At 44.0% G+C, this 17,827-nt stretch overlaps 1 protein-coding gene across 2 annotated transcripts in view; it reads right to left on the bottom strand.

The window, feature by feature from the left end:
• zgc:112183 (uncharacterized protein LOC550410 homolog) overlaps window positions 1-12,811 on the bottom strand; it is a 39,812-nt gene extending 27,001 nt beyond the window's left edge. Inside the window, exons 1-2 of one of the 2 annotated variants that reach the window (XM_007888491.2) lie at window positions 12,677-12,811; window positions 4,711-4,821 (exon numbers count right to left, since the gene is read on the bottom strand). In XM_007888491.2, coding sequence (XP_007886682.1) covers window positions 4,711-4,821; window positions 12,677-12,790 — 225 coding nt within the window. In that variant the 5' untranslated portion in view covers window positions 12,791-12,811. The remainder of the gene's footprint in view (window positions 1-4,710; window positions 4,822-12,676) is intronic. The other variant, XM_007888492.2, reaches the window with a different exon arrangement.
• Between the last annotated feature and the right edge of the window lie 5,016 nt (window positions 12,812-17,827).

Below are 17,827 nucleotides of genomic sequence, written 5' to 3'. Positions count from 1 at the left end.
CACTTATTCGAAAAGAGAAGGAAGTTTCGCTTGGTTTCTCATCGATCTTCCAGAAAAATTGGTCATTCGCTCCATGCCGTTTGTGAGACTACCATTGATGATTTAAGTTCTGTTTCCACCGAATTCTCATCTCCTCTCTAGGTATACCATCTGTTCTCCCCATCTGCTGCTAGGCTATCCTTTGACAGAAGGGTGGTCAAATGAGCTGCTACTGGTGAGAGGAAGTGGATGGAACATAATTAGTTGCAAACAACTTCCTGCTCTTTCTCAGGGCAGCACATTTAAATCGCCAAAACCGTGCTGCTAGCCCTATGTTTCCAATAAAACTTCCCGTGTTGCAACTTTATTCCATATTCCACCCCCCCCAACCATCACCTCCAACCGTCAGTGAAGCAGTAATCATCCTGTAAATATTGGATCATGTGCATTGTGTATGTTGTGTGCTTCATCACCTGTAGCTATGGAAACTACAAGATAATCATGTGTTTTTGCGTTCTGACAGCAAACAGATAAAAGGTCAAACCCACTGGCTCGGCTCGGCTCAGGAAGGAACAGACTTTTCAAGAGTCATAGCAGTATGTTTACGGCTTCCGGTGAGAATGCTTTCAGACCATGGGCTGCGTGTGGCAGCTCACAAGTCAGTTTCACAGCAGTGTACTGGGGATTTTCATAGAATTATATAGCACAGAAGGAGGCCATTTGGCCCATCATGTCTGTGCCGACTCTTTGAAAAGAGTTATCCAATTCAACCCCACTCCCCCCTCTCTCTCCATAGCCCTGCAAACTTGCCCTCCCCAAATAATTATCCATTTCTCTCTTAAAAGTTGTTATTGAATCAGCTTCCACCACCCTTTCAGGCAATGCATTCCAGATGCCAACAACTCTCTGTGAAAGAATTTTCCCTCACCTCCCCTCTGTTTCTTTTAATAACTATTTTACATGGGTGTCCTCGGGTTACCGACCCACCCGCCAGTGGAAATAATTTCTCCTTGTTCACCCTATCGAATTCCCTCATAATTCTGAAAACTTCTGTTAAGTCTCCTCCTAACCTTACCTGTTCCAAGGAGAATACCCCTCGCTTCTCTGGCCTCTCCTGATAACTGAAGTCCCTCATTCCTGATATCATCCTAGTAAATCGCCTTTGCATCCTCTCTCTAGTTGAGGTCTAACCAGTGTTTTATAAAGGTTTATCATAACTTCCTGATTTTTGTATTCTATGCCCCTGTTTATAAAGCCCAGTATCCCGTACGTTTTTTTTAATAAAACAGCTGTCCTGCCAACTTCAAAGATTTCCTTATATGAACCCTCAGGTCCCTCTGTTCCTTCACCCCTTTAACATTCTCCCATCAGCTTATATTGCCTCTCCTCATTCTTCCTTCCAAAATGCATTACTCAGCATTTCTCCACATTAAACTTCATCTGCCACATGTCTGCCCATGTTACCAGTCCATTTTCGGTCTGCCACTGTCTCCTCACTGTTTACTATTTTTCCTAGCTTAGTACCATCTGCAAACTTGGAAATTGTACTCCCTATACCCAAGTCCAGATCTTTTATATCCATCGAAAGGCTGCATCTTCTTTTGTGAAGACAGATGCAAAGTACTCATTCAGTACATCAGCCATGCCCTCTGCCGCCACAAGAAGACTTCCCCTTTGGTCCCTAATTGGACCTTTGACTAACCTTTTATTCTTTATATGCTTATAAACTACCTTGGGGTTCCCTTTTATGTTACCCGCTAATCATACAATCTCTTTGCCCCTCCTATTTCCCTTTCCAGTTCTCCTCTGTACTTCTATATTCTATTTGAATATCTTCTGTATTTTGCACCTGATTTTTATCATAAGCCTCCTTTTTCTTTTTCTGTTTTATTTTAATCCCAATTTTCTTATTCATCCAGGGAGGTTTGGATGCCCTACCTTTTCCCTTTGTTGGAATGTATTTGTTCTGTCCTCGTTGAAGGCTTCCCATTGCTTGTTAGCTATTTTATCTGCCAATCTTTCTTTCCAGTCCACCTTGGATAGGTCACATTTTAACTCATAGAAATTAGCCCTCTTCCAATTGAGTATCTTCACCTTTGGTTGTTTCTTGTCCCTTTCCATAAGTACTCTAAACCTAATGATGTTGTGGTCACTGTTGTCCAGATGCTCTCCTACTGAGACCTGCTCCACTTGCCCCACTTCGTTCCCCAGAACTCCAACACTGCTTCCTTCCTCGTTGGGCTGAAAACATTCTGATCCAGAAAGTTATTCTGCACACATTTCAGGAACCCTTCCCCCTCCTTGCTCTTTACACTGTTATTTTGCTAGTCTATGTTAGGGTAATTGAAGTCCCCCATTATCACTACCATATTGGTTTTGCATCTTTCTGAAATCTCCTGCAGATTTGCTCGTCTGTCTCCTTCCCACTATTTTGCGGTCTCTAGTATACACCTAACAGAGTAACAGCTCCTTTTCTGCTCCTTAACTCTAACCAAATAGATTCTGATTTTCGACCCTCTATCCCTCCTGAATATATTGTAGCCAGCAATACTCAGCTCCCAGTCCAGCCCTTGTTTGATCCAGATCTCCGTTATTGCCACCACATCATAACCCCATGTGGCAACTTGAGCCTGCAGCTCACCAATCTTATCTGTTACACTCCGTGCATTTACATACATGCACTCTAAGACCAACTTAGTTTGTTCTTTATTTCTCTTCCGTCTACTCCCTCCTTTTTCTGGATTATTCCTGATCATATTACTATTTGTCTCTCCCAGTCCTCTAAGGTAACTTGTTTGTCCTCTCTTATGCTATATCCTGATTCCCTTCTCCCCTCAAAATTAGTTTAAACCCTTCCCCTTGAAGATAGACTTTCCGAACAGACCCCATTTGCCATCCGAAACCACTTGCGTCTTATCTTCGCCAAATTTATATAAACAACAGTGAACAAGTTGAAACAGACAGCCCCAGGGAGGCGGGCAGTCAGTGGAGGCAGATTGCGTCAATAAGTTCAGATTCAAAACTATTTTCAGAAGAAATTGATTGAAGTGTATGCAAGAGATAGTGTAGGATTTTTTTATTTAATGTTTTTTGCCTTGGGCTTTTGCAGCGTTGGACATTCCTCGGTTTCTATTTAAAGCTCAAATCTCAGAGGAGTTTTGAAAATGTTTTAGTCCTTGATCCGAATGAAAAGATAAGGGTTAAGTTACTCACATGAAGAACATGTTTCTATTAAACACTTTGAAGGCAGACACACTGATCCAGGCAATAAATATTCCAGCACCTTTACACGGAATCAGACAACTGAAGGAAAGCCACTCGATCAAAGTGGTTCATAAACTATCAATAAGTTTCCAAACACTTGATGAAATGATATAAATCACGTGTACTACCCGTGAGTGACAGAACAACAAAATGACATCTGTCTCTTTTAATACCTGCCTCCAAATAACCTTTGCCAAATACCTCTCCATCCAGACAATGTAAAGAGCTTTCTCCTACGCAGAAGACGCTAAACAAGTGGTTATTAATGTAAGGTAACGTTTGTTTGAGGTGTCAGTGAGAAACCATGATTATCCTGTTTTTCGCCTTTCAAAACCACCACGAGATTCAATGTTAATTCGGAACACCGAATTAACACCGTGGGTTAGATGTAAACAGTCCAAGAGACACGAGCAGCTGACTTCAAATACCAAATACTGTAAACTTGGAATGGGTGCATGTTGGTTGGGAGGGGGGGCTAAGGTGAAAAGAGAACCAAATTCAACCACTGGAGTTTCAGTCTGATGTTACTTCCTACGTGAGATCTGTTTCCCTAACACTGTCTCTCTGAACAAGGGGAGTTATTATAATAAATAATAATCATCCTTGCATTTGATGTAGTATATCCTGTGAAGCATTTGATACAGACATCTTTGAGACGTCTCAAAGCGCTTCACAGGATATACTGTAATGTGAATTGACTGTATATTTTTGTGAGCGAAATGCAGTAGCCAAATTCTTGATCTTGCATGACAGCTTGATGTTGTAATGGGAGGATGGTAGGAGAGGATGGGGATTCTGGAAATATGAGACAGAATTAGCCAAATGGCTTTCTTGTGATGGGGCCACGTGACCACGATTCATGGCTGCAAGCCAGACTCCCAGAAACTCCCAGCTTCTCCATCAGAAGTCAATCTAATAACAAGCTCTAACGTCAGGCTGGAAATATTGATCCTGCCTCTCACCACCCACCTCCTCCCAACACACACACACACACACATACACCCCTGGCCCCCACATGCATTGCACACGGTCTGTCAGAGAATCTCTACTATAATTTGCAATACTAACAGTGAGAGGGACACTGCTCAACGGCAGTGATTCAATCCAACTCATCCTTCCCCTCACCCCTCCACCCCCCGAAAAAGAGGAACTTTTTTGAAAGATACATTTCGAAACCTGGATCCATTTATATATTAGCCTCAAAGCCTTTTAGAAAACAAAGCCTTTAAAAAGACTCCCAAAGACCTCCTAGCATTCCGCTCGGAAAAAATTGTTTGAATTATTTAGATCCAACAGATATCCTCCTCCCCTGATCCACACGGATTCTGGGTATTACACACGATCCTGTGCCTCTAATCCCATACAGGTGTAAACAGAAGCCCTCACCGGTCAGTGTCAGCTCAGACAAGCATGCAAAGGGAATGGGAAAGCAGTTGGAAAAGCAGGAATCTGGGAGCACGGTCTCACCCTGAAGTCTATTCCGACGGTGGCAATGAAGCTTCCTGCCAGAAAGGCGTTGTCTTTGAACTGCACCAGGAAGCAGGTCTTGCCCACTCCGGAGTCCCCGATTAACATGACCTACAGCACGTGCAAAATGCCATTAGACCCTTCACCAAAACAGAGAGCTTTAAAGAGTGCATGAAATCATCATTCAATATTTCAGACTACAGCAAATTGAACACAAGAGATCCAGCAAAGTCCTCCCCACTGAACTCCAATTACCCTTCAGCATACACCACTGATCCATTCTCCACTATTCTTTCTCTCTCTCTCTACTCAGGTTCCAAGCCCCATAGTGGCTCCAGAAATAAGATGCTGTCTCCCCTGGAGTAACTCATTTTACGCCTCCATTAAATCAGTAATACACAAGTGGTCTGAAATTAGTTATGTTTGAGCACACAACAGTTAGATGATAGCAGCCAGGGAAAATGTCAAAACTCTTAATATTTGAACAGGAGATAACAAATATGTCAAAAGACCACTTTCTGGAGGTTTTAAAGCAAGGAGTGCACTAAAAACATGACACCCCCAACATCCAGCAGACATTGTTTGAGCTCCATGATTAGGCTGAGGTTTCAAGGGCTGTAAAACAACAAATCGCTTGGAGATGGGGAAACACCTAAGGAGATTAAGCAGAAGATTTGTAATGTATCTACAGAGATAAGGATGTCAATTACCACTGTTAAACATTACATTAGACTGGAAGTATTAAGTGTGATTTTTCAAGGATTTGCACTGCGACTACACCTGCTTCTTGTATACATCAAGGACCTTGATATCTTGGATACACAGACTCTGTGTAAGGTCATTAAATTTGAGGTGAAATCTTAAGGGAATCAGAAGAGACACCATAGGTCTTACATAGAGAGCTCGATAAGATACGCTTACAGGCTGACGACTAGCATATTTTGGAGTCCTGTAGCTTAGAGAATCTGGGTTTGATTCCCAGGCGGTGGGTGAGGGGGACAAGTTTCCTTACTCAACACTCCTCTGTTTAACAAGTAGGAACCCACTTGTAAGTCGATTGGCAGATCCCTTTTCCGGAGGTTATGATCCCTTAAACAAATCATCATTTGGTCACTGATTCCACAACTGCTGTGCTACTGGCTGTCACATTTCGTCCACAAAATATACAGTCAATTCACTTTTATGAAACGCGTTGAAATATCTTGAAGAAGTGATAAGGTGCTATATCAAATGCAAGGATAATTATTATTATAATTGAGTTTTTATACAGATAAATACAAGTTACTGAAAGATCCAGCTCTTTGATCACCATATCAAAACAGGGTGAGGCAGCAATAGGGATGTGGGCTATATCACCTAAACCAATCGAGATCACATACTCAAGCTGTATGTATAGTGCTCTGACCAGACACACCTGGAATACTGCATACTTTCCTAGTCACTACAAGATAAGGAAGCTGTTCAGACCCTAGACCCTAGAGACGGTGTAGAGGATGATCCCCAATCAATGAGCTATGAGACTGGACAAGCTAAATCTGTCCAAACTTGCCTTCAAATTTGAGAGGGTTTTTTTTGCATCTATTGGTGGATAGCAAACACATGAATGAAAGCATGCCAAACAGTCAGAAAAAAATCATGTCGCAACAAAGAATGTTAAAAATAGGCTTTGAGAGGCTGCCATAGAAGTTAATTAGCTGTGTAATTGCTTACCCTGGCTGTACAGTGATACAATTACTCTGATTTCTACATTAACATATGCAACAAACAGAGTTTAGACTCAGATAGGTGTTAGAATTTAATACAAACAGGACCAAACAATCAACTATTCTGGAGGAGCCTTCTCACCCTCCCATAACTTGTGCCATGATTGGCAATTGAATGGCCACTGAAACGGTGGTGGCCTTTGTATACTGACGGAGTTGCATTCAGCGCGGAGATTAAGGTATGAGCTATAAGGAATGACTGAGTAAGATTGGATTCTTCGACCTTCCAAACAAGCGTTTCAGAGGGGACGGCAGAGATATACAAGAACAAAACTTTGACATGGCAAACCAGCAGGACAGGTGGTCAAAGGTTCAGAGCTCTGAAGAGTAAAGTTAAGGACAGACAGCAGCAAAGATTTTTCTTTACCCGTGATTAAAGACCGAAAGCAGGTCACTAGGAAGGGCAGCTGGGGCCAGGATTCAAGAAACTGCTGGATGCTCTAATGCGAAGGCGGTAGGGAGGGTGGCTATTCTGGAAGGGTGAGATCAAATGGGCTAAAGGATTTCCTTCATTTGAAAGAATGAATGTGGATGTTGGGAACTCAGGTACATTCTTTAATTGTACCCAGACCACAGGCAATACATACTAACACTGATCCCCTCCCCCCAGGCCAGGTCACAGAAACAGGAGTAGATGATTCAGCCCCTCAAGTCTGTTCTGCCATTCTATAAGAACATGGCTGACCTACACTTCAACTCCAATTACCTGCCCTTGCCCCATATCTCGTGATACCCTGACCTAACAAGTCTCTATCCAATGAACCATCTCCTCCAAACATCTCTAATCTTGTTTCAGCTATCTGCCCTGTCTTTCATTTTGTACAAAGCTGCCTTTATTGATACATCAAATATTAGTTTGGGTGGAAGGTTTTGCAAGGATTATTCATTATTTTAAGATCCAATTGACAATAAATGTTCCATTCCCCACCTTGCTAAGCACACAAAATTAATGAAATTGTTTGATTGACGGTGTGACCATTCTTCCAGTCAAAAACATAAGTTAAAAGAATTAGCTTTGAGTTTGAGATTTAAGTTTGCATGACTAACATCCTAGGAATGCCAACCATTAATATGCCTCCCTCCCCATTCTTGTCCTGTATCAATATTTGGATGCAAATATTTACTTCCATCAAAACCTCAACTGAAAGTGCTAACTTGAATGTGGTCATAACACTGAGGCAAACTGAAAACAGGTTAAAACAGTGACGCAAGCACAAGGCGGCGAATGAAAGAAAGACCATTTATGCCAATTCCTTCCTCAGCCCAAATGCAAAGCAGATTCCATTTCAACGCATTTCACTTCCTCAGGGAAGCTTCTGAAAAGCTGATCCCTAAAGGACGCTGAAGAAAATCAGAATCTCTCTTGGAGAAAGGATGACTCAGGGGAGACCTTATTGGCATTTGCAAACTCTAATGGGAGAATAGAAACACTGATCATCATAAAGCCTCTGCAGCGAGCGAGTGAGCAATTAATCTCAGAAGCGATGGTTCAGATGCAATTACTTTACACACAGGGAGCAGAAATACACAGGACAGAATCTTCAAAAGGATTTGATAGTGGTAAATTAATTCCCCCCCTCCCCCCACGTACATTCTATGCTCTCTCCTTCCCAATTGAGCATTGAGTCACCTCTCTCAATGAGAGAAAATCACTTTTCTTCTTAATCCTCTGTTAGCCAGATATTCATCCAACTTTTATATATTTTTTCCAAAAACCTTAACACAACTGCTTTTGTTATCCCAAAAAATCTATCCCTGGGGGGAAAAACAAAAATTTCTTCCAACATGGTTGAACTTGTTCTGATCTTGTATTCTGCTCTCGCTCCTGGTATCTGCACTACCAGCTTCTCCGCATTGGTTTCCTTCATCGAGAACAAGTTCCATGGATGATCTTCATTCTTCCTGGAGACCTTATCGCAACAGGCTAGTAATGAAAATGGACAGGCTGAGTTCGCAGTGCAAGTGCTTAGTGTTTTCTTGTAACTTTACACTGCCTACCGCACCACCAGCATTTCACCTTGCACCCAACAAGTCATGATTGACAAAAGACAGCACGAGAACCATCAGCTTTCCCATGGTCCCATCAACAAGTGTATTTTAATCTGTGCTCAAGCTGCTCTGCTCACCAGGCATCACTTGAGTTTTTTATCCTGTGCAACAGCCAATATGGTGATATATTATTTAAAGCTTTGATGAATAAATTAAGCATGTAAAAATGACTTTTAAAAAGCGGACCCACGCAATGATTTCCAACAATCAGCTCCTATTGACAGTAGACAGGTGCAACGCAGTTAAGAAAAATGACAAAGAATTCATTTAACAAATGTCTGGCAGAGGTTGTATTTTTTTTAAATCTTTTATAAATAGAGGGGAAGTTTGCGGTATGCCATAATTATCACAGGTGATAATCCTCACCACTATGGATAACCCTCACCATGCATTTCTCTCCCTAAATATTAAGGCTGTCGACAATTTAAATTCCACGTTACAGTCGGTTCCGTTTAGCTGCTCCGCGGAATTTGGCAATTCTGTGCTGGAACCAGGAGAATGACTTGTCCTCTTGTTCCACTGTCTTTGTTTCATAGTGTCCAGGTAAAGCCCTACCCAGCCCCCTGCTGGCGTCATTCTCCATTTTACCTCCTTTTAAGGTTGAATTTTTAAATAAAATCTAAATGAGAAAAAAAGTGGGATCGTACAGGTTTCTCACAAAATCGGTCTGGATGAAGAAGGCTCTTTGGCCCATCCAATCTCATTCCCTCCAAAACACCCATCCTACTATTTCTCCTTCCCTCCTCCCCAATCACAGCGTCAAGCTGCTTTTCAAATGAGTACTGTCCTGGTCTCTACCACCTTTCCTGGGAACTTGTTCCCTTCGTTAATTCCTCACTACTTAAAGAAAAGCTTTGTGCTATCTGTCTAACCCTTTACTGCTCTAAACCTATGTCCACTTGTTCTACTGTTCTGTTGCATCTCATTGATCTGAGTTTACTGTGACAGTGGGTTGCAATACTCCCGTTAAGGACTTTGTCCTGTATTTGGGTACAGTCGTATGGCATATCAGGGCTTCTCGCTGCAACACATACATGCTTCCCAATTTATGTTCAGTTATTTATGTTCTGTGGCAGGAGAGAGTAACTGATACAGTCATGATGGGGTGGGAGAGAAAAGTCTACCTTGTAAATCATGTGTACAAAAGGAATCACGGATGATCCTAATAATAGAATTATGAATCAATTAAAGGATTATGGAATCATCTTTAACTGTCTGTCAATTATATAATTAAATCCCATAGCCAAAGAGTTAATTTTGCAAAAAATTTCCTCTGGCTGTTAGATACTAATCTGATGACACATTCTTTGTGATGTACCTTTCATGGCATTTTACACTGAAGAAGCACAGATTGAAGACTGATCTGCAGGGAACTGTGTTTCACCTCTATAAACTGGATTTGAATTTAGCCCAGATTCATGGGATGAAAGTAAACTTAGAAAGCCTCAGTCTCTTTGGTGAACGGCACAAAACCGCACTATCATTTGTCACTAATTGGAAATCAAATGTGATAGACTGGTTCAGTTGATACTATTCTCATCTCCAAGTCAGAAAGTCACGGATCCAAGTCTCATAACGGTGCCGACAGCAACAACCCGCTGGATAAATGTGGACATTCACTTCATGGCTGAATGTGGGGCATTGTCTTGCACAAATTGGCTGCCATGATTTGCCTACAAAATACACACTCACAATGCGTTACAGTAAAAAGAAGTGAAGTACTTTGAGACGTTTCCAGAACACGATAAGTTGCTGTACCACATAAATATTTAATTAATAATAAATCTTAATAATGAATCTCACACAATTCGCTGATAGAAAACATCACAATAGTGCCTTTGTGTTCTTTTGAGGATGGGTTCTTCAGATAGTAATAATATTCCTTGCATTTGTTTATTATAATAATGTCCCTTTCATTTTGATATAGCGCCTTATCACAGCCCAAAGCGCTTCACAGAATTTACTGTAAAGTGAATGGAGTGTATATTTGGTGGGTGAAAGTAGTGAAAATAGAGATCTGAATAGAGAGGGCTTCACATTGGACCTAAACAGTGCTGAAAGGAATATATAGCATGACAATACAGAGGCACTCTATGTCTGGAAGTGCTAGATGCTGACAGTGGCAAAGAAATTCTTGATGAATAGAGAATTTCATAAAAGAGGGTTGGGCTGCACAGATGAAATAACAACAATAATAATCCTTGCATTTGATATAGCGCCTTATCACGTCTTCGAGACACCTCAAAGCGCTTCACAGAATATATTGCGAAGTGAATTGACTGTATATTTTGTGGGCAAAACAATATATACATCCAACGTAGTACTTGATTTCCACAGAGACGTGCAGGGAGTTGGCACAGTTGGCTTCGTGTTTTTCTTGCTGCTGTTGTCCTGTTAGGGAGGCTAGTGATTACCGTAACAGCTTGCAACAGGATCTGCTGTAACCACTAGCAACAGCTCCTCACTACAAATACTCCGAAGGGTTTGCTCATACCATCTTTATCTGGAACCTTCCAAACCTTGATGGCATCTTAAGATCTTCAGGAACCTCTCGTTTCAAGTTTTCTCCCATCGATATGAATAGTGTGTTGACGTCAGAAATCTCCATCTTGGCTAGACAGAAATCCCTGAACCAAATGGCTTTGTAAAAAGGGGGAGAATCCGAATAACCTCACACGTGTAGTCTGTCTCAGATGGGACAGCTCTGTTATCAGAGGTAACGTCCATCTGATAAGACGTTAAACTCTATCTGTCTAGCTCTTAAACAACTCGTGGCACTCAAAGAGAAGGGAGATTCTCCCTATGTGCCAGGCAATAGCCCAATATATAAATTGGTTGTTCACCTTCTGGCTGTTTGTAGGACCCTGCTGTGTGCAAATTGGCTGCCGTGTTTGCTTACAAATACAGTCACTATAAGTGGCAGTAATTACTGTGCTGTGAAGTGCTTTAATATGTTTGTTTAATCGTGACAAAAGCCTATGTTTTTTTAACTGCCACCAGTTTCTTTCTCTCCTGACAAGTCAGAGGTACAATTTAAAATAAACCAGCCTGTTTGAGAAATGGTCTGCAGCTCAAACCAGAGTTTTCAGGATCATAGGGATAGAGGTTGGTAGAGTAGCCCTTCACATTCCAAAGACATTTGCATGTCACTCCTTTCCAGTGGTCTATCAAATAATAATAATCCTTGCATTTGATATAGCACCTTATCAAGACTTCGAGACGTCTCAAAGCGCTTCACAGAATATATTGTAAAGTGAATTGACTGTATATTTTGTGGGCGAAACGCAGCAGCCAATTGCGCGCAGCAGCGTCCCACAAACAGTCGTGGAATCAGTGACCAAATTATTTCTTTTGAAGGGATTATTACTCTTGAAAAGTGATCCGCCAAACGACTAACAACCGGGTTCCTACTTACTGCTAATAGGCGTGTGGAGTAAGGAGACTTGCCCAACATTTCGCCGTGCTGGGAATCTGACCCAGGTCCTCTCACTTAGGAGGCAAGTACTCTAACCATTAAGCTACAGGACTCCACTAATAGAGTACTAATAGAGTCAAATTGGTATTCAGTGAGTGACAACAGTGTTACAGCCACATCATCACCAATCCCCCCTTCCAGCACACACACCCTTCCCAGACACCACTTGCCAAAACCTTCAGAGAGGAAAAACACAGGGATAACAACGCGAAACCGTTGCCCAGAGGGAAATAACTGCATTTTTACACTACATACAGCACCTTCGGGCTTCACTTCTCACTATCACTGGCTGGAGTCCATCAGTCTTCTTTGCTTCCTCCCCCTGACAGTGAAAGATCAGAGGAGAAGCCTCCTCCTCTCTCCTGAAATCTTGCAAATAATAATTCCGCACTCTCTCGGAGTGTTAAATGCCATGGTTTAAATACCATTCCGCTCAGGGTGAATTGAAAAGAAAGGTTGGGTGGGGAAAAAAACAACAATTAATTGAAGATTGACCACAATCCTGTGTGGGACACCCTCCACATCAACATACACACACACACACATATATAAAACATAGAAATAAATGGGTGGGAATAAATATCTCTCAATCTAATTTGCTGGATCTCTCGCTCCAAGTTTTAATTTTGTTTTAAACACAATGTGAGTGAGATTTCAAAGGGAGAAAGATTTTGCAAACCTTGCAGGTTAAATCGTAGAGCTCACTGCTGGACCTGGACCTGTTGATGGGAGGTTTGCCATCTCCGTTGAGAGTATCAGCAGAGGTTTGGTGAGAACTCTTCCTCAAGGACATGGTCGGTTGGTTGGTTGGTTGCAAATGGACAAGTGACAGCAACGACAACAACAACAAAAAAACACAGAGGGAGGAAAAGGGGAAAAGGAGAGATAGAGAGAGAGAGAGAGAGAGAGAGATGAAGAGAAAGAGAAATAAAGAAGAAACAACCCCCCCAAAAAAAAAAGAAATAAAGAGAAGCAACAGTCCAGGGCTTTGCTGGAACCAGAATCAGATCAGATCCGACTTTGCGAAGGAGTTGAGAGGAGTGGATCAACAGTTTGCTGGAGATGTGGTGTCTCGCCTGAGCCTCGCGGACCTCCACAGCTCCATCCTCCCACAGTGTGATGGACCACTGATGGCCACTGCGATGCTGTCACTCGCCCAAACCCCACTGGGCATCATCAGGCTCCGTACAGGTAAGTCATCTGTGGACTGATGGAGAGAGAGGGAGAGCCACACAGAGAGGGAGAGGAGAGAGAGAGAGAGAAGAGAGAAAGATAGATAGAGAGAGAGAGAGAGGAGGGACTCGAGGCTGTGTCATCATCACACAAGGAAGGAGCGGTGGGGAGTCACAGAGAGAGAGAGCGTTGCTTCACTGTTTTCAGTTTCGCTTTAACTATTTGCAATCCGACAAATTGTTAGTTGTTTGTTTCTGTCTACAGTGTATGGGGGGGGGGAGGGTGGGGCTGGGAGAGGGTTGGGGAGAGGGTGGTGGGGGGAGAGAGGGGTGGGGCTGGGGGGGAGAGGGGGGGGAGAGAGGGGGGGGGGTGGGGAGAGGGGGGGAGAGGGTGGTGTGGGGGAGAGAGAGAGAGAGGTGGGGGCTGGGGGAGAGAATGGGGTGTGGGGGGAGAGAGTGGGGTGGGTGGGGGAGAGAGTGGGGTGGGGGGGGAGAGAGTGGGGTGGGGGAGAGAGAGAGAGGTGGGGCTGGGGAGAGGTGGGGGTGGGGAGAGAGAGGTGGGGCTGGGGAGAGAGGTGTGGGGGGAGAGAGTGGGGTGGGTGGGGAGAGAGGTGGGGCTGGGGGAGAGGGTGGGGGAGAGAGAGAGGGGACTGGGGGAGAGGGTGGGTGGGGAGAGAGAGAGGTGGGGCTGGGGGAGAGAGAGAGAGGTGGGGTTGGGGAGAGAGGGGTGGGGTGGGGAGAGAGTGGGGTGGGGTGGGGGAGAGAGAGGTGGGGGCTGGGGGAGAGGGTGGGGAGAGAGAGAGGTGGGGACTGGGGGAGAGGGTGGGGTGGGGGAGAGAGAGAGAGGTGGGGGCTGGGGGAGAGAGAGAGAGGTGGGGTTGGGGGAGAGAGGGGTGGGGTGGGGGAGAGAGTGGGGTGGGGTGGGGAGAGAGTGGGGTGGGGTGGGGAGAGAGTGGGGTGGGGGAGAGAGAGAGGTGGGGGCTGGGGAGAGGGTGGGGTGGGGGAGAGAGAGAGAGGTGGGGGCTGGGGGAGAGGGTGGGGTGGGGGAGAGAGAGAGAGGTGGGGCTGGGGGAGAGAGTGGGGTGGGTGGGGGGGAGAGAGAGAGAGAGAGGTGGGGCTGGGGGAAGAGTGGGGTGGGGTGGGGAGAGAGTGGGGTGGGGTGGGGGAGAGAGTGGGGTGGGGTGGGGGAGAGAGTGGGGTGGGGGAGAGAGTGGGGTGGGGGAGAGAGAGAGGTGGGGCTGGGGAGAGAGTGGGTGTGGTGGGGGAGAGAGGGATTGGGGTGGGGGAGAGAGAGAGATGGGGGCTGGGGAGAGGGTGGGGTGGGGGAGAGAGGGGTGGGTGGGGGAGAGAGAGAGAGGTGGGGGCTGGGGGAGAGGGTGGGGTGGGGGAAGAGAGAGAATGGGTTATCTCATTTGTGAAGAAGGAATGGTGTAATTACTAGTCATAAAATAATAATAATAATAATCCTTGCATTTGATATAGCGCTTTTCACGTCAGGAGGACGTCCCAAAGCGCTTCACAGAACACACTGTAAAGTGAATTGACTGTATATTTGTGGGCGAACGCGGCAGCCAATTGCGCACAGCAATGTCCCACAAACAGTCGTAGATTGAAAATGACCAATTTATTATTGTTTTTTGGTTTTGGAGGGACTTATTATTAGGCTCTGTGTGGAGTAAGGAAACTTGCCCAAGGTTTGGCCCTCTGCCTGGAATTGAACTCAGGTCTCTCACTTGCAAAGCGAGTGCTCTAACCACTGAGCTACAGGACTCCATATTTGCCATATGAGAAATCCTGGGAATGTTGCATTGCACACAGCGGGTATCCGGGGGCCACCCCGACATCCTTTAAGAAACCGGATTCAAATAGTTGGAGTAATATTTAAAAAACTCATCCCAAGGAGAAAAGGGCTCAGCGAAGAGTTATCTGGATTGGCGAGTTAGACATATCTATCAAGACGTAAAGACATGTGGTCAGGATATTGACGGCATGATCACTTAAGGGATAGTGCAAAGTTAACAGGGTCGAGTTATTAGGTATTTAAGTCACTGGGGGAGGCGAGGGAGGGAGGGAAGTCGTGACCCTTGAGAAAACCTGATACCTGGTCTTCCGATTGATCTATGAGGGAAAGAGGAATCTTAATTTCTGGAGCCTACGAAGACACAGGCTGAGGCGAAACTTATTGAGTATAAAAGGTGAATTAATATACAGTAAACACTGGAAACCTGAAATACTGGTTACTAATAGGGTAAGAAGGTATCAAGGAATCCTGTAGCTCAGTGGTTAGAGCACTCGCCTTGCAAGCGAGACACCAGGCAGAAAAGAAACCTCGGGCAAGTTTCCTTACTCCACACAGAGCCTAATAATAAACCCTCCAAAACAAAACAATAATGAATTGGTCATTTTCAATCCACGACTGTTTGTGGGACACTGCTGTGCGCAATTGGCTGCCGCGTTCGCCCACAATATACGGTCAATTCACTTTACAGCATATTCTGTGACGCGCTTTGAGACGTCGAGAAGACATGAAAAGCGCTATATCAAATGCAAGGATTATTATTATTAAGAAGGTGCAATTTCAGCCACAAAATACACAGTCAATTCACTTTACAGTCCATTCTGTGGAGCACTTTGAGACATCTCGAAGACATCATAAGACGTTATATCAAATGCAAGGATTATTCTTATTATCAATTTAAAACAGGTTTTGAAACTCCTTGTATAGTGTTTGGAATAATCTATTGGGTGAGTACCAAGGGAAAAATTACTTTAGAAAGAAACAGACACTGTGTCGTTAAGGCAATAACAACAACTTGCACTTATGTATCGCCCTCCACGCAGGCTAGCGTCTCAGAGCGCTTAATTCTGAGATAAAATTGATAGTAAGTTTGGCAAGATAAGATTGATACTGACCAACTTTGGTGGCCAAAGGCTTCTTCACATCCTCGACTTTCTTAAATTCTTGTGTTAAACTTTGCTCAGTCACGAGCTCAATGTTGTGTAGCATATGAAAGATTTCTGAGTTAACACTCTCCCTCACCTTAGACAAGTTTCCTTACTCCACACCTGTTTTACCTTGCAGTAAGTTGGAACCGGTTTGTTAGTCGATCGGTGGATCATTTTCCAGGGTTAATAATCCCTTAAAAAACTCGCTCAATCCACGATTGTTTGGGGACACTCTACTGTGTGCATTAGCCCGTGTTTCGCCCACAAAATACACAAGTCATTCTACTTTATAATATATTTTATGAAGTGCTTTGAGAAGTCTCAATTATGTGAAGGATTGATATTGTTTCACCTCAAGCCCAGATGTTAATAAGATCACAGGCGGCTTAGGCTGTTTTAGGCTGAGTTGGTAGCACTCTCGACTCTGACCTCAAGATCACTGGCACATTGCAAGTCATCCAAGTGACAGTGTTTCCAGGCCACAGTCAGAGATATAGGCCTTCACTGAAATAAAAAGAGTACAGGCTCGATCCTTAACTATAAGTAAGATGTAAAAGGAATCTCGCCAAAGATCTTGCCATAGACAGAGGGAGCTGGCTGACCTCACCCCCCACCCCAACCCCCCAAAAAAAGTTGTTATGTAGGCATGTTTTCTCTCAAATGAAGCTCAATGGACAAAGCATATCAAAGCAAAACGGGCGCAGGTTTTAGGCTTACGGTGGAGAATTCATTGCCACTTTGCTGAGGACTCCACAGTTTATGGCTTCCCACGATACATTAGAAGGGGCAACAGGAGGAAACTTGCGAGGGTTGTGAAGGGGACATGTGTGTTAATGGCATGTGGAATGTGCGTGTGGATAGTCAGTCAGGTGTCAGCCTGGCTCAGTTGATCACATTCTCACCTCTGGGTCAATAGATTGGGGGTTCAAAGGCCACGTCAGAACTTTTGATTTCACATTATCCTCAGCCTTGATGATTATCTAGAAATCTCTGTGTGTGGGATGGACAACAAGCAAGAAATATCCAGCACAGAACCCTGAAACTTAACCTAAATGGCTGGTCAGTCTGAAATCCAGTCAGGTGTGGCAATTACTGTAAAGGACAAGAGATATGGGTGGCAGGGTTGGGACAGCATACAATCAGGGGAGGTTGGATGGCTTGGGGGTTGGTGGAGAACATCACAGGAATAGGACCAGTGCAGCAGAATTGGAACCGTGGTTTGAAATCTCATTTCTCGAGCTGCAGAAGTAAACCGAGAAAACAGCCGACTTTTTCTTCTTTGGATAAAAGAATTTCCAAGACTTCTTCCGGGTTTCGCCCACAAAAATACACAGTCAATTCACTTTGCATTCTGTGGATTCTGTGAGGCGCTTTGAATGTCCGAAGACGTGATTAGGGCTATATCAAATGCAAGGATTATTATTTTAAATTATTATATACGGTTAAAACTTCTCCGCAACAGCCACCCAAAAAATCCACCAAATCAGAGGGTTGTCATCCCCAGGAAAGGTACTGGTGTTCATAGATGGATGAGAGAAGCTTGAAAGTTGCTTTGATGTCAGCCTACCGCTCCTTCAGTAAAGGTCACTGCTAGTGATTCACTGACATGTAAACCTCTGCAAATGTTCATCTGTTCATTATCCCCCATAATGCAGTGAACCGCTTTCCCCCACGAGGGTTTAGAATCCGTTTATACATATGTCCACTGTGTG

This window comes from Callorhinchus milii, unplaced genomic scaffold (assembly GCF_018977255.1).
Source record: "Callorhinchus milii isolate IMCB2004 unplaced genomic scaffold, IMCB_Cmil_1.0 Scaffold20, whole genome shotgun sequence".
Classification (NCBI taxonomy): Eukaryota; Metazoa; Chordata; class Chondrichthyes; order Chimaeriformes; family Callorhinchidae; genus Callorhinchus; species Callorhinchus milii.
The sequence above is the reverse complement of the archived record's forward strand: the minus strand, read 5'-3'. Positions and strand labels throughout refer to the sequence as shown.